Source organism: Moschus berezovskii, chromosome 11, assembly GCF_049115385.1.
Source record: "Moschus berezovskii isolate FMDL1 chromosome 11, NW_MosBer_1.0, whole genome shotgun sequence".
Taxonomy (NCBI): Eukaryota; Metazoa; Chordata; class Mammalia; order Artiodactyla; family Moschidae; genus Moschus; species Moschus berezovskii.
The window spans coordinates 59,380,574-59,395,071 of record NC_142470.1 but is presented as its reverse complement, the minus strand read 5'-3'; the positions used below and the strand labels follow the sequence as shown (position 1 = coordinate 59,395,071).

The 14,498-nt window shown below is 42.0% G+C and overlaps 1 protein-coding gene across 2 annotated transcripts in view; it reads right to left on the bottom strand.

Moving 5' to 3' along the window:
- Positions 1-2,747: 2,747 nt before the first annotated feature.
- RMND5A (required for meiotic nuclear division 5 homolog A) overlaps positions 2,748-14,498 on the bottom strand; it is a 64,118-nt gene continuing 52,367 nt past the window's right edge. The window contains exons 6-10 of one of the 2 annotated variants that reach the window (XM_055399295.2): positions 14,029-14,194; positions 10,454-10,556; positions 7,989-8,143; positions 7,122-7,209; positions 2,748-6,058 (exon numbers count right to left, since the gene is read on the bottom strand). In XM_055399295.2, the coding sequence (XP_055255270.1) occupies positions 7,146-7,209; positions 7,989-8,143; positions 10,454-10,556; positions 14,029-14,194 (488 nt within the window). In that variant the 3' untranslated portion in view covers positions 2,748-6,058; positions 7,122-7,145. Of the gene's footprint in view, positions 7,210-7,988; positions 8,144-10,453; positions 10,557-14,028; positions 14,195-14,498 lie in introns of both variants that reach the window. The other variant, XM_055399294.2, reaches the window with a different exon arrangement.

Sequence of the window (14,498 nt, the reverse complement as noted above, 5' to 3'; positions counted from 1 at the left end):
CACTAGTGTCATGAAAATCAATTGTCTTGATAAGCATAAACCAAATAATAAACACTAGGTAGTTTTTTGCAAAACTTTTGAGAATTATAAATTTTACATGTATACAGGGTTATACTAATTTCTTACTGGTTGCCAGGAAAAAAGTAGGAAAGAGTGTCCTCTGGGAAGTGACATTTGCTTGCTGGGATACTGTTTATCTTCAAACTTCTCTGGGGGTGGGGGGGAGGTGAGGGATATCAAGCTGTTCATTAGAAGGTGCATTTTTCAATTTTTATTTTACCATGACAAAACCCCAGTATTTTACATCTTTGGTGCTCATTCTCCCGTTTTGGTGGAAAGGGGTGGAAAATGTATTTTGCCATGCTGCAAATTTCCAGTAGCCATGTACAGATGTGAGAATTGAACCATAAAGAAGGCTGAGTGCCAAAGAATTGATGCTTTGGAACTGTGGTGCCGGAGAACTCTTGAAGAGTCTGTTGGACAGCAAGGAGATCAAACCAGTCAATCCTAAAGGAAATAAACCCTGAATATTCATTGGAAGGACTGACGGTGAAGCTGAAGCTCCAATACTTTGGCCACCTGATGTGAAGAGTCAACTCACTGGAAAAGACCCTGATGTTGGGAAAGATTGAAGGCAGAGAAGGGGGTGGCAGAAGATGAAATGGTTAGATAGCATCACTGACTCAACAGACATGAGTTTGAGCAAGCTCCAGGAGACAGTGAAGGACAGGGAAGCCTGGTGTGCTGCAGTGCACGGAGCTGCAGAGTCAACACAACTTAGGGACTGAACAACAATACAACAGGGTCTCTCAGTTACCTGGATGCCTAAACACACTGATTTTTAAGATAACTGTACTAAAAGAGTTCAAAGCACACTAAATTTAACTTTTCTCAATGACTCATAACTTAGTCATCAAGGCTAAATTTTGTTCAGTGCATGTGACCCTTATCTGCCACATTTAAGAGGGAGGATATTTAATAATGTTTTCCCTGGTGGCTCAGATGTTAAAGAATCTGCCTGCAATGCAGGAGACCCAGGTTTGATCCCTGGGTTGGGAAGATGCCCTGAAGGGAACGGGTACCCACTCCAGTATTCTTGCCTGGAAAATCCCATGGACAAAGGAGCCTGGAGGGCCCCAGTCTATGGGGTTGCTAAGTCGGAAGACTGAGCGACTAACAGTCAATACTTTGTAACGGGCTTCCCAGGTGGCACTAGTGGTAAAGACCCCGCCTGCCAATGCAGGAGATGTAAGAGACACAGTTTTGATCCCTGAGTTCGGAAGAGCCAGCCCCTGGTTGAGGGCATGGCAACCCACTCAAGGAATCTTGCCTGGAGAATCCCATGGACAGAGAAGCCTGGCGGGTTACAGTCCCTGGGGTCAAAAAGAGCTGGGCATGACTGAAGCAACTTAGCACGCATGCACATACAACACATTAGTGACCACATATTAATAGGTCTTTGGTTATTATTGTTCAGTTGCTAAGTCATGTCCGACTCTTTGTGACCCAATGAACTGCGGAATGTCAGGCTTCTCTGTCCATCACTATCTCCCTGAGTTTGCTTTTGTTATCCAAACGTTATTCACTGGAGATGCTTCAATATTCACTTACATAACAAATTGCCGGCCAGTTTGTTAGTTTCTGCAAAAACCCCCAGGTCAATGAGACAAAGGGAGATAAGGGAGAATCCAGGGAACTCATTGTGATGCTGATGCTGAGTCTTGTTTAGTTGCTAAATTGTGTCCGACTCTTTGCCACCCTATGGACTGTAGCCTGCTAGGCCCCTCTGTTCTTGGGATTTCCCAGGCAAGAAAACTGGGAGTGGTTGCCATTTCCTCCTCCCGATTTAGGGATTGAATTCATGTCTCCTGCACAGGCTCATTCTTTACTGCCGAGCCACCAGGGAAGGCTGCATTTTGAATCTGGAGAAACCCCAAATGCTGCAGGGATAGGTGGCGATGCCAGGCTTCATCTATACCTCCTGGACCTCCTAGCTCCAGATGCCACTGGGTGTAGGATTCATCAGAAAATCTCAGATGAGAATGAGTCTTTCTCGCTCAGAAAAATAGAGAAGCAGCACGGGAGCAGAGATTCTGGGTCTCTACCACCTCAGGGTGTCATGGAGAAAGACAGATAATGCATCCTCTGTTCCTCCTTGGCAAAACTGGGTGTAGCCACCCTCCTCCACCAGCAGCTGTTTCTGGGCCCAACTTCCCATTGTTTGCTTGGTCAGGGGGTCCCAGGCACCCACAGGATGAGCATGAGGGGCAGGAACCTGTAATTATCAACCCAATCCCCCTTCTTTAGAAGCTGGGGACGGTGCCCAGCCAACACCTCCTCTCACACTGGTGGTGGCAACAGGAAAAGGAAGAGATGGTGACAAAGATATTTTCTTAAACTCTTTATATGCAGACCCTCAGCAAAGGCAGACAGCAGTGCTCTCTCACCTCCATGCTCCCTCCCTCCCTCCTGCCTCTGGCACCTGTCACATTTATACAGACTGGTTCCACAAAACACTTTTCAAATGTGCATTTCTTTAATTTTGAAAAATATACACAGGAGAAGCCATGTGTTTTACATAGGAATACACACATTAACAAAGCATTTCTTATAGTTTCCCAAAACTCTATTATATGTCTGAAATTTATAAATTAAATATATCAGAACCTTTTAAGTTAAAATGAGATCCCTGAAACTACCAGATATGCTCGACTTTTTCTCAAGATCAAATGAACAGAGAATGTGAATATGGTTTGTGTTAAATAAGGTTTATTGTTAGCTTTATTGCCTATAGTCTATAAGATGCAACTTTATTGTGCCTTTGCAAACAGAATACATTTCTTAAAAAAAAAAACTGATCAAAATTTTCCATACATATAGCTCTATATGATAGATTACAGTGCAACACTATTGTTACATAATTATAGAAATACTATAGAACCCAAGAGCACAGGGTAAGCAAAAGAAATGCAATCCTGAGCCATCTGAAAAAGATGATCTGATGAATCCTTTTAAGTGTAGGTTTAGAAAACATGGAGGAGGGGGAAAAAATACATGCACACTGCAGTCAGGAGCGAAATACATTAAATACCTGTTCAGCGAGACACAGGTGTCGGTAAACGGTGAATTTCAGACACATGCACGCTCACTCAGTCTCCCGTTTCTTCTCCTGCTACCCTCCCACCCCCGATACATTCACTCCCACCCCTTTCCAAAAGAAAACATCAGGCACTAAGTCCCAGTGAACCCCACATCTGCCTTGCTGGAGAACATCAAGTGACTGCTAAAGTAAGAGTAGGTCATCACCCCTAACATCAAACGAAGCATGTGCTATACGCCAATTCCAGCTGTTTCTGCCTCTTTGGAAGTAAATGAAGCATATGCTCACTACAGTTTAAAACTGTAGAGGGAAATGTCTTGAAAACTACACTGTTTTCTCTCCCTAAGTCTTGAAGTAAAATCAACAGAAGAAAAACTTGCCCTAAAACTAATTGCCTCACTGCAATTAAAATGCATTTGTCATTCTATTTTTTGGTATCTATTCAATTCTCCTTCAATAAGCACAGTTTGTGAAGTTTGTACCTGTTTATGGTAAACACCACTGTGCTGCAAAACACCTGCCATTGCTGGACGGCCTTACAAAGCACCAAATCTTCTGCGTGTTCTTTGCTAATAACATTCCCTCAAGACCACAGCATTCTAGTGTTCCCAAAGATGATGCAAGTAGAGCTAATAATGAAAGGTATTTGGTTTGTGTCTTCACCTCACACAGCCTAGCGATGAAGTTAACCAAACATGCCTCCATGCCTTCCCTGAAATTAACCTGAGTCAGCTGACTAAGCAGACTGGCCAGCCTGTCCATCCACTTAATCAGAGATTGAGCTGGAAAACCGGAGGGTTAATGTCTACCAGCAGCTTGTCTTGTGCAGATAAACCAAGAATTCTTGGTTTTTGCAAAATCTACTGTCCCAGAGGGTGAAATCACCGAGGTGGAAAATAACTCACAGCATACAATATACTGAATTTAAACTGCATAACCCCGTGGGACTACTTGAAGAGAAAAAAAAGGATCTTCATGCCCCACATAATGAGATGTGGGTTTTAGTGTGTCTGTATACATCAGCTGCTACAGAAAAATCAGTAAGATTTGCTTCATCACTTTCTTAGGTTCAATCAAATGCTCATACACTCACAAGATACTCATACACCCTATGAATATGAGGTGGCTCTTCTCTTCAAAATTTTAAAAATCAAGAGGCACCAATACCCGTTCATTTATGTATTAGAAGTATCATAAAATCACCACTAAAATGACAGAAATGGCATCAGTGATGATTGCACAAAGGAGAAAAAAAGATCAAAAGACAACCTTTGCCGCTGCACTTCAGTGTGTACTTGAAAGCACAGTGGCTCTAAATCAGAATGTAAGGATCTGATAAGGTTTTATTGGTTTAGCATAGTTCCACGGCCTCTGTCGGAGCCTGGGAAATGGAAATAGTTTCCAAGAGATTTAAGAAATCACTCAGATTCTGTTTTAAATGCATACTGTTACCATTAATCTGACTGTAAAACCTTGGCTCTATCACGACCGTTTTTAAGAGCAGAATGCAATGACTGCACTAACAGTCTCAGTGACGACCTGGTCCTGACACCATTGGGGAAGGTGTTTCTAGAGTTGAAAGGGCAGCATGCTGCATTTCCGTATCTTTGGTTAAGCTCTGGTCTCTTCAAATCCACCTCTTTCCTTCACATTTAGTCACCAGTGAATTTTAAGTCCGTATGTTTAATTATAGAAGGTCACAAGACATCATTTGTATGTTAAATTATCAGATCAACAGTTTCAAATTTTTGGCCCTAACCTGCCCAGTGGGAACCACAAGGACCCTGCACAGGTAGATGCAAAATCAGATGCTTCCATTAAAGCATATTCTTTCTAAAGTTTCACGAGCTGCACAGAAAACTGTCAATGGGGCTGCCAACACTGCGAGAGGGACAAAGCGGAGCTTTTACTGGCGTCTCTTCTTTAAAGGGGCCTAAGCCAGCTGCTGTGGGGTCTGGCTGTCAAAAACACATACCACTGGCCTCCAGGGCAATGTCAGCAATGTAGGAACCTTACACAAAGCCTCAATATTGTGTGGGTGTTTGAGGTGGAAAGGTGAGAATAAGTTGTAACTAAAACTAAATCTGGCCTAGTGAGCAAAAGGTAAAAAAAATAAAAAAGACACTCTGGGTTTAACTGAAAGATAAATCACTTTTACATCTTCGGCCCAAGTGTTGCCTGGAGTTCTCTACCTTCTCCTGGAGTCCGAGGAGCTACTCTCTGCTCTCTTCCTTCACTGCTTTAGCAGACAGCGGGTTCCAACAGGAGAGCTGTGGAGCTGAGCCGGAAGTTGGCCAAAGCAGGAAGTCGGGCAAAGCGAGCACTGAGCAGGCCAATCAAATCCCGGCTCAGCCCCACAGCATACAGTAATACAACCCTCACCGTCAGCCTGACCACACACAGCAACCAAGCAGTATCCCCTTCATTTACAACCAAATCGCAGCTCTCCCTGGTAAACACTTCAGGATGAACTATCCAGGCTGGTATATATGACAGCAAATGCTGCCGGTTTCCAATAACCGAGCACCAAATCCGGTATCACCCTCCTCCCTGCCCACGGAAACAAAGTCAGTCTGCAGTTTAAAATGTGAAGCGTCACGTTTCTCTTCGCTTCTGTGTCGTCTCCTTTCTTCATTTTCTTGTGGAAGTTTTCCTATATTGATATTCAGTTCTAAGTCAGATGATACAGAGTTACAAAGTATTTGGTGATTTCCATAGGACATTCTCCTCAAAATGAAGTAACTTCATGGGTTTAAGTCAGAATTGCGTCCACAGATGTCTTTTCCTTGTAGTTCATCATACAGAGAAAGACTCTCACGCATGGCTATTTCCGGACAGTGCATTAAATGAAGATACCTCACAAGAGAAACGATCATTATCTGTATCCATCAGAATAATATACAGATTCACAGTCAATGAGATGATACGTTTTGCAGAAGAGAGGCATTGAACAGGATGCTATTCAAATACAAAAAAACAGCAATAAACATTCTGTGCTACAGAAAATTGGCTAACTTCTAACTTTAAGGACTGAAAGTGATGAGTCTGATAACTGCATCTGAGGACTGGAACATGCTTCTTCCCTTCCAGCTACACAATGTTTGATGCTGGTGCACATGTACACATATATGTACACACACATGCACAACACTGTGTCTGCAATGATACACAAATGCAATATACACAGCCAAGTCCTGAAGGCAGATTTCAGAGAAGAGGGCTACCAAGACTAAGGGAGCAAATGTCAACTTAACGCTGCGAACATCAGAATTTTGTTTTATTGAACACACTCTTAAAACAAGCACCTCTCGGCAATAAAAGCAAAGAAACGATAGTACTGCTTCCACTCTGTTCTAGTGGAAGACTGGTCACACCGACCTGCTAATAAATTCATTATGGAATCTTGCAACGGGCAGCCTGCTGGGGCTACCAGCACAGCTCAGGTGCAGGTCTGCTGACTTCTCAGTGAGAGCTAGAGCAGAGGAAAATATCAGAAAGCAAATGTGCAATTTATCACAGCTTTCTTCCTTAAGCAAAACAAAAAAACAAAACCCTGCAGATGAGTTTCGTAACCACAATTCAGTTTATCAAACTTTTTTTCTGAAGGATTTTCATTTAATTATGTTACATAATAGGAAATAAAACTTCTGCACAAACATTCTCAAGGCTTACAGTTATCAGGAGAATGACAAAAGTAAAAGCAGGAGAACTATTAAACACATGGCAGGAAGGTAAATTTCTGTTTCTGCTCTTAAAAAGTAAAAAAATCACCATATAATTAAGTACAAAAACCTGCATTGAATGACAACTGCTGGTGTATTTACTTGATCAGAAATGAAGACCAAGAATATAATAAAGCCCTATGATAATATCCAACTGGAGCACTCCCCACCGTGTGTACACACTAAGATGTTGGCAAAGTTTCTGGAGCATTAGCTTATAGAAACATGGGAGTCCTTGGTTAGCTGCATTAAATGGAACGTTCTCTTCTGAAATGCACCCTCGATTCAGTTTCACTTACAAATTGCAAACTAAAGTTATTTCTTCAGAAAAATATCTGTTTGGCATCCCCTGGACTTTGTTCCATTGGACAATATGGACATTTTAACCTAAAGACAAGAAAGAAAACATTGAATCAAGAATCAGAATCAGTACTGAGCATTCAATTTTTATCTAGTTACAGAGTATCTTGTAACAATTACACTCACACATAAGCTTGCCTGTGCAGATCTATAACTGTGCTTTCCCTTAATAGAACAGCCATGTTTTGAAGAGTTAAAAATAAACACCGTCCAAGACAGACCCTACATTGCAAGGCTCTTCTTCAGTGGCAATCAGTAAAACAACCGTTCTGAAATTGCTTTTGGGGTTTCAGAAGAAATTCAATTTTTTTTTTCTCCAAGGTTTAGCTTGCACCTATCTCAGAATGACTTTCAGATGCACTGATGTCACAATCCACACATGCGCAGCAAAACTGATGCCAGCTGCTAGGCCTACATGCCCGTGGTGGCACACGACACCCTGTGGTGGCGTCAGAAACCAGCATGGTCTGAACCAAGTTGCCAACCACCCGCACTCAGCTGCTGAGAAGGGCACAAACACCTTTTCTTCAAAGAAAGACTTCACTGTCATGAGTCTGAAATGAACTCCAATGAGAAATTCTCTAGCTGCCTATGCTAGAAACAGAGTTTTGAGATTGTTTTTTAAAATCTAATTAATAAATTCTTGAACAAACTTCTCAGTCTTTAGATTGAGAAAAGATCAGATACCACCCACTAAATAAGTAAATCTATATATTTCTAAATTCTAGCTATGTTTATTTATCCTTATATTTATTGTCCCAACAAGTTCCACATATATATATTATTAAAAAAGTTAAGTCACTTACTTGCTACCATTAAACATTTTATTCAGGGCATCTCTTGATATAATATGACCACAGACCAATTTCATGGGTGGATTGTTATCTGTTGTTTGCTGACGAAGAATAGGACAGGCAAATATCGAGTGATACCAGCACTTTTTACCAAGGTCCACTTCAATCTGTTTTTAAAAAGGTAAAGGACTCAAGTTATATTTCAGGAAACCATCCACATGCCAGTATGTATTCTGCAGCAAAGAACATTCCATCAAAACTGCTCATACGAAGGTAACTTTTTACAGCACTCTTCTAAACTAACTCAAAGATGGACAGTCTTCGGGACTCAAAGTATTACCTCATCATTCTAAATCAACCGTCAAAATTATTTATAACACTATATAGCAAACCAAATTCTACTGCCTGAAAGCAAAGGTCAAAGGCAAGGCAAAAATACTCTGGAAGTCAAATACTCTTAAAAACTCATCAAGATGTATAAAAGAGTAAACCCACCAAGGGACTTCCCTGGCGGTCCAGAGCTTAGAGTTTGTGCCTCCACTGCCGGGACAGGGGTTCGATCCTTGGTCAGTGAACTAAGATCCCACATGCTGCACAGCATGACCAAATGAATAAACTCACCAGAAATGCTGATGGTTTTCACAACGCACTGATACAATTCAGTGTGCTAATTCATTAAAGGCAGACTAAATACTGTTTATTGCTGTGTGGGCTTTAGATCTGGGCTTCCCATGTTTTGTATGCAACTGTCCAGAGAAACCACCTGAAACAAGGGCTTCAAACTAAATTTCAGCCGGAGAATTCACACCCCATCCATCTGCGCCCATAGCACTCTATCAGCTCTCTCTGACTGCAGTGAACAAAAGCTATGAAATCACCTTAGCATAGTGGTTAGCATGTGACAGAGGCTTCACAAACATCAGTTCCTTCTGTTTTCTTTTCTTCTAAATCTCAAATGGCTATCAACAGAAAAGTCTATATTGTCCAGATTCTTCCAAGAAAGTTGGCAGAGTGTAACAATGATCCCGAGATAAAATAACCAGATCATTCCCCTCCACCCCCAACTACTTTATTCCCCTGACACACAGGCGCTTGGTGAATTCAGATTTTGGTGTGCTCTGTTCTAGGGTGCAAGTGTCAGACATTGACAATACAGTTGGGAAACTGCCAGGTTCTCGCAGGCACCTGCCTCAGCAAAGCGAGGGAAGGCTCGAGTTCTTTTCACTTGTTTCAACGAGCAGCTGTCACGCCAGGTACTGCTTGTGTCCTGACCACAGTCAAGTCTGGGCGTGCACCTGCACCTTTAATCAGAATTGATCCTGAGAAGCTGGGGCAACCAACTGACAGTTACCAGCTGGAAGAACAAGGGAACTGCAGATAAACCTGCACACAGAGGTGGCAGAAGTAAAGCAAAAAGCTAAATACATATTTTTGGCCTTTGGGATCCATGACCAAGTCAGGCAGGAATGAGAATTCCTGTCAAACATTCAGTGCCTACTGTCTGAGGCCTAGTGGAAACACACACACACACACGATGACCTATATTATGCTTCCATGTCATAACTCCTATGGCAACAAAACCTGACTACCTACTGTATGTCTCATATTATTCTAAGCATTCCTCTGTTACCTCTATCTAGCCTTTAACAGCCCCATAAAGAGAAGGATGGTCCCCATTTTAGAGATAGACAAACTACCACTCTGAGAAGGGAGAGAGCTGGCAAGTGACTAGAGTAGATGCTGACCTTCCAGACACCCTGAAGGGTAGTGCAGAGTGGAGAACAGGAGTGAGGCACTCTGCTCCGGGAAAACTGGCGCAGCAGGTCTGCAGATAGTTAAATCCTTTCAGGAACTGATTTTACAAGCCCAGTCCTAGCACCGCCTCATATCTATCTAAGGTGCTGCCTCCCAGGCTGCAGTCCTCATTCTGTCCCCAATAATACTTAACTCACAACTCTCATACACGTTTTTTGAAGTCGACAGCTCTTAGAACACCACACATGCCTCAGTACATCCACCTTTCCCCCTTCTGACCTTTTCCTTCACCAGCTGTCACTGCTGCTCTAAGTCAAAATGGGAAGAAAACTCCAATCCTCCAAAATGTACCTATGGGTCAGATAGTAAAGAATCTGCCTGCAATGCAGGAGACTAGGGTTCCAACCCTGGGTGGGGAAGATGCCCCAGAGAAGGGAATGGCAACCCTCTTCAGTATTCTTGTCTGGAGAATTCCACAGACAGAGGAGCCTGGCAGGCTACAGTCCATGGAGTCACAAAGAGTCAGACATGACTGAGTGGCTAACACTACTACCTACCCTGCTTTTACTGTTTACTCATGTCTCCGTACAGATAAAAGAATTCCTATCAAATGGCTACAATAAAATTTCCTGATTAAAAGGCAAAATAAGCATTTAAAATCCATCACATCCATGTTCTTCTCTTGACGGGAGAGATAATAACCAATAGGAAATGGCACTCACAGGTAATTCATCTTTCTGGTTCCAAACGCCAGTGCACTGCCTCTGTTCGATCACAGCTTTGATGTTAATTAAAGCTGGCAGCGCCACACAACCTGCTGAGAAACTGGAGGGCAGAGAGGGACTGTTAAAGCCAGGCCCGGCGGCAGAAAGCTTGGGCCCAGGCAACACCGACTCCTCCAGACCGCATACTGTGTGCAGAGGGTCCCACTGGACTCCAGGCATGACAGAGCCCCTGTTTTGCTCAAGTAGTGCGCGCGTCCTCACATGCGCATTCTTTTTTTCTTTCAAGCGTAGGAGGAGAGTAGATTTCTTTGACAGCAGGCTAGTGCCTCAGGAACTGTGGCCCCCACCTCCCCCCCAACAGAATTCTTAGCATTAATGACACTCTGAAACGTTTCCTTGCACAGCCCGTTCCAGACCTGGATCACCCTGGAGAGCCAGGGCAGAAGTACACACTTCTCAGATCTACAAGTGCTGGCGGTCAACTTTCTGCTGAGTCCCTCTTCAAGACTGCCCTCACCTGAAGGAAGCGACTGGACCAGGGTCACATTCTAAGACAGCTCCACCTGATGATACAAAAGTTGTCCCAACTGGGATGACTCCACCGGCCGCCGCAGCTCCGGAGTGCTGCAGGGGTGGGCTGAGGCCTCTGGTGACACTGCATCAGAGTTCAGCCTTCCTCTCTGCCTGATCCTGCTGCTCTCGCTGCCTGCAGGGGGTGATCCCAGTAAGCCTCCTGCACATCTGCCTCCCCCCATTTCAAGTCTGTCCCAGGGAACCTGACCCTGCAGCCCCACAGCACGTTCAAGTGAACTGCTCTGTCTCCTACGTAGGACTCTGACCCCTGTGAACACAGGCTGCGCCTGACTCATCTGTGTCCCACACAATGCCTGGCACGGAGCAGAGATTCAAAACACCAGAGGAATCAAATGAGTCGGGCTGCAGGAGTCAGTTCTGGAAACGGGTTCTTAGGCCTTTTGATTCCAGGACCCCTTTGTAGGCTGAAACATTTGTTGGTTTTCTGTGAGCTGGGGTTTCTGGGAAGTGGGCAGCTCTCATTCCTGTAAACTCTTGTAATCCAGTCATTCGCGTGCCTCCTTCATGTGGATTCAGTGCGGCTGTGGTGCTGTTATCCCTCTGATAGGAACTCTAACTTGGTGTAAAGCCCCAAAGGTCTGTTACCTATTTTTACTGTATTGCACTATATTTTATTTACAGTGTTGTGTTTGTTTCAGGTGTATAGCAAAGTGATACAGTCATATATATATATATATGTGAATTAACAAAAGTAGTTCCCGTCTTTTGATGGGGTGCTCATGGTTTATAACATAAATGGCATTACTTTGAAAGAGGGATAACTTAGGTATGGCATTGGGTTTTTTTTCTTTTTGCAGCCTGAGGTAGTTGTCAAATAACTTAATGTAGCTTTTTACAACTGTATTCTATAGTATTTTTTCATTTGGTGAAATTTTAACTGTTAATGTTTTTGGCATTGTGCTTTGTACCATTTATTAAATAAAAATTAAAAATATAAAAAAAAGAAAAAAATGAAGCACTGATCCATGCTACAACATCGGTGAATATTGAAAACATTGTGTTATGTCAAAGAAGACAGAGGTACCAAAATTTAAAAAAATATGAATTAAAACAATAATAAAAATTGAGAGAGTAGCACAGAAATATACACATTGCCATATGTAAAACAGATAACTAAAGGGAAGTTGCTGTATATTTTTTATTAAAAAAAAAATTAAGGATCTCAGAGGGTGTTTGGTTTTGTGGGTTCCATCATTATTTATTGTATTAGAAAGCAAAACTAAAATGTTTAAAATTTAAATGTTTAAAATGTTGAAAATAATAAATATATTACATGTGATAGATGACATTCTCGGAAAATAACTATATTTTCCAAGCCAAAAATAACCTTGTGAGAAGAGCAGCACTGTTCTCTGTTTTTACATATCTTTCTAACCTCCGGTTTAACAGAAGACAACTGGATTCTTATACCCTCCTCTGCATTCAATTTGTTGCAATGTATTCTTTCCGTTGAAGTGGGAAAAAAATCTAGTCTCACAGAGATATGTATCACTTTAACTGCCTTTTCATATAATTGTGGATATTCTTCATTAATGCCTCACTAAACCACCACAAAGTAACAGTCTGTTAAAAAGGTTAGCTGCAAAGTGGAATCTGAATCCTTGCTGTTATGTCAAGTATTTTTTGTACTCTGCTCTACTAAAACCCAACAGTCTTGAACTCTGAATTAATCCATGACTCATGCATGATTTTGTAAGATCATACTACTCTTCTAAGAGCTAGCACATTTTATTATATATAGAAAAATTAAAATTATTATCACCACCAATTTCATTAGAAATGTCTTTAAGCACTGGGAAGCTGTCAAGCTCACCGTGGTGGGTTCAAGTTTCCCCAAATTTCTATTTTAGCTTAAAAATTCCATCACTGTGGCAAAAGATACCACCAGTTGCTTTCCCTGACATGAGAGCCCCACTTCATTCATCTGAATAGATATCTGCCAAAAGCCTGAGTGTGAATTGAATAACTGCAGTCTTTCAGTGGATTTTTAAGTAAAAACTGTGTTCTAGGAAAAAGCAACTAGTTCTTTAGCTCATAACTCAAACATTATACAGACACTTTTTCTTGAGACATCATCATATTATGTCATGACCTAGCATGAGCTGAAGAGTTTTATTTGAACTTCCTATTCAGGCACACAAATAAAGTGAATGATTTTTAATGGTTTGTCAAGAACATTTTTAAGTAAAACTAAAATATCTGCAAGTGTGAGTGGTGAGGAATACAGCAAGTCTTTGTGGGGTTTGGGACCACTGCCCTCATCTGTGCTAGGGTTGAAGGACTTTATTAACCCACCACGTGAACACAGTGGGAAAGGCTCTAAAAGACCCCCGAAGGATCACAGACCACACTCTGCTAACTGCTCCTCTAAAACTGTCGCCAAGTGTGATGATCTCCTGAAATACCAACTCTTCTTTAGAAAGACAAACGTTCTCTCAGCTTTGAACATCAAGAACTAGACCGCAAATTAAGCAGAACTGACTGATGCGATGAACGTTTAAAAAACAGATAGGATACGTATATACAATGGAATATTACTCAGCTGTTAAAAAGCACAAAATTGTGCCATCTGCAGAGACAAGGATGGACCTAGAGACTGTCACACAGAGTGAAGTAAGTCAGAAAAACAAATATGGTATATATAATATACATAAATAATGTATTACATATAATCTATATATATAATTTATAATGTATATAATTATATATGATATATACCATGTATATAATGTATATATGTGGAATCTAGAAAAATGGTAGAGATGAGCTTGTGCAAAGTAGAAATAAGAGTCACAGGTGTAGAGACCAAACTTATGGATACCAAGGGGGAAGGGGGGATGGGATGGACTGGGAGATCGGGATCAACATATATATGCTACTGTGTAAAAACAGTTAACAAACGAGAACCAACTATAGAGCAGAGGGAACCCTCAAAAATCAACAACAACAACAAAAACTGGACAGGCCAGCGTCCATACCTGACACTGAGCGGGGACTCCACGGAGAGCCCCAGGAGGGCACAGGCATCCCGGGTGAAGATGTCACAGATGTCAGCCCACTGGTTTGCGTCAAGCAGGTGAACATACGGCGAATTCTCAATCCCTTGTCTCAGGTACACGAGGCTCCCCATCAAGACCTGAATGTCTAAACAGAAGCGGCAGTGGTTTGGAGCCGTGAATGCTCACACTTGAGTTTGCAAGTCATACACTGAAAGGCAATCATCTCCCCAGTGGACATGGCATAAAATAACTTATTAACAATGTTTTTTAAAATTCTGGTCCTTAAGCTTGCTGCCTTTTAAAGAAACAGCACAGAGAAAAATAAGAAAAGGAAAGCACTAAATATTGAATGTGTAATTATTTTATTCTTATACACAGCACAGTGTGATTGCCATTATCCAGAGGTGAGTCGTGTGGGGCCATCACTATCTTTGGCTGTAAAGCTAGCC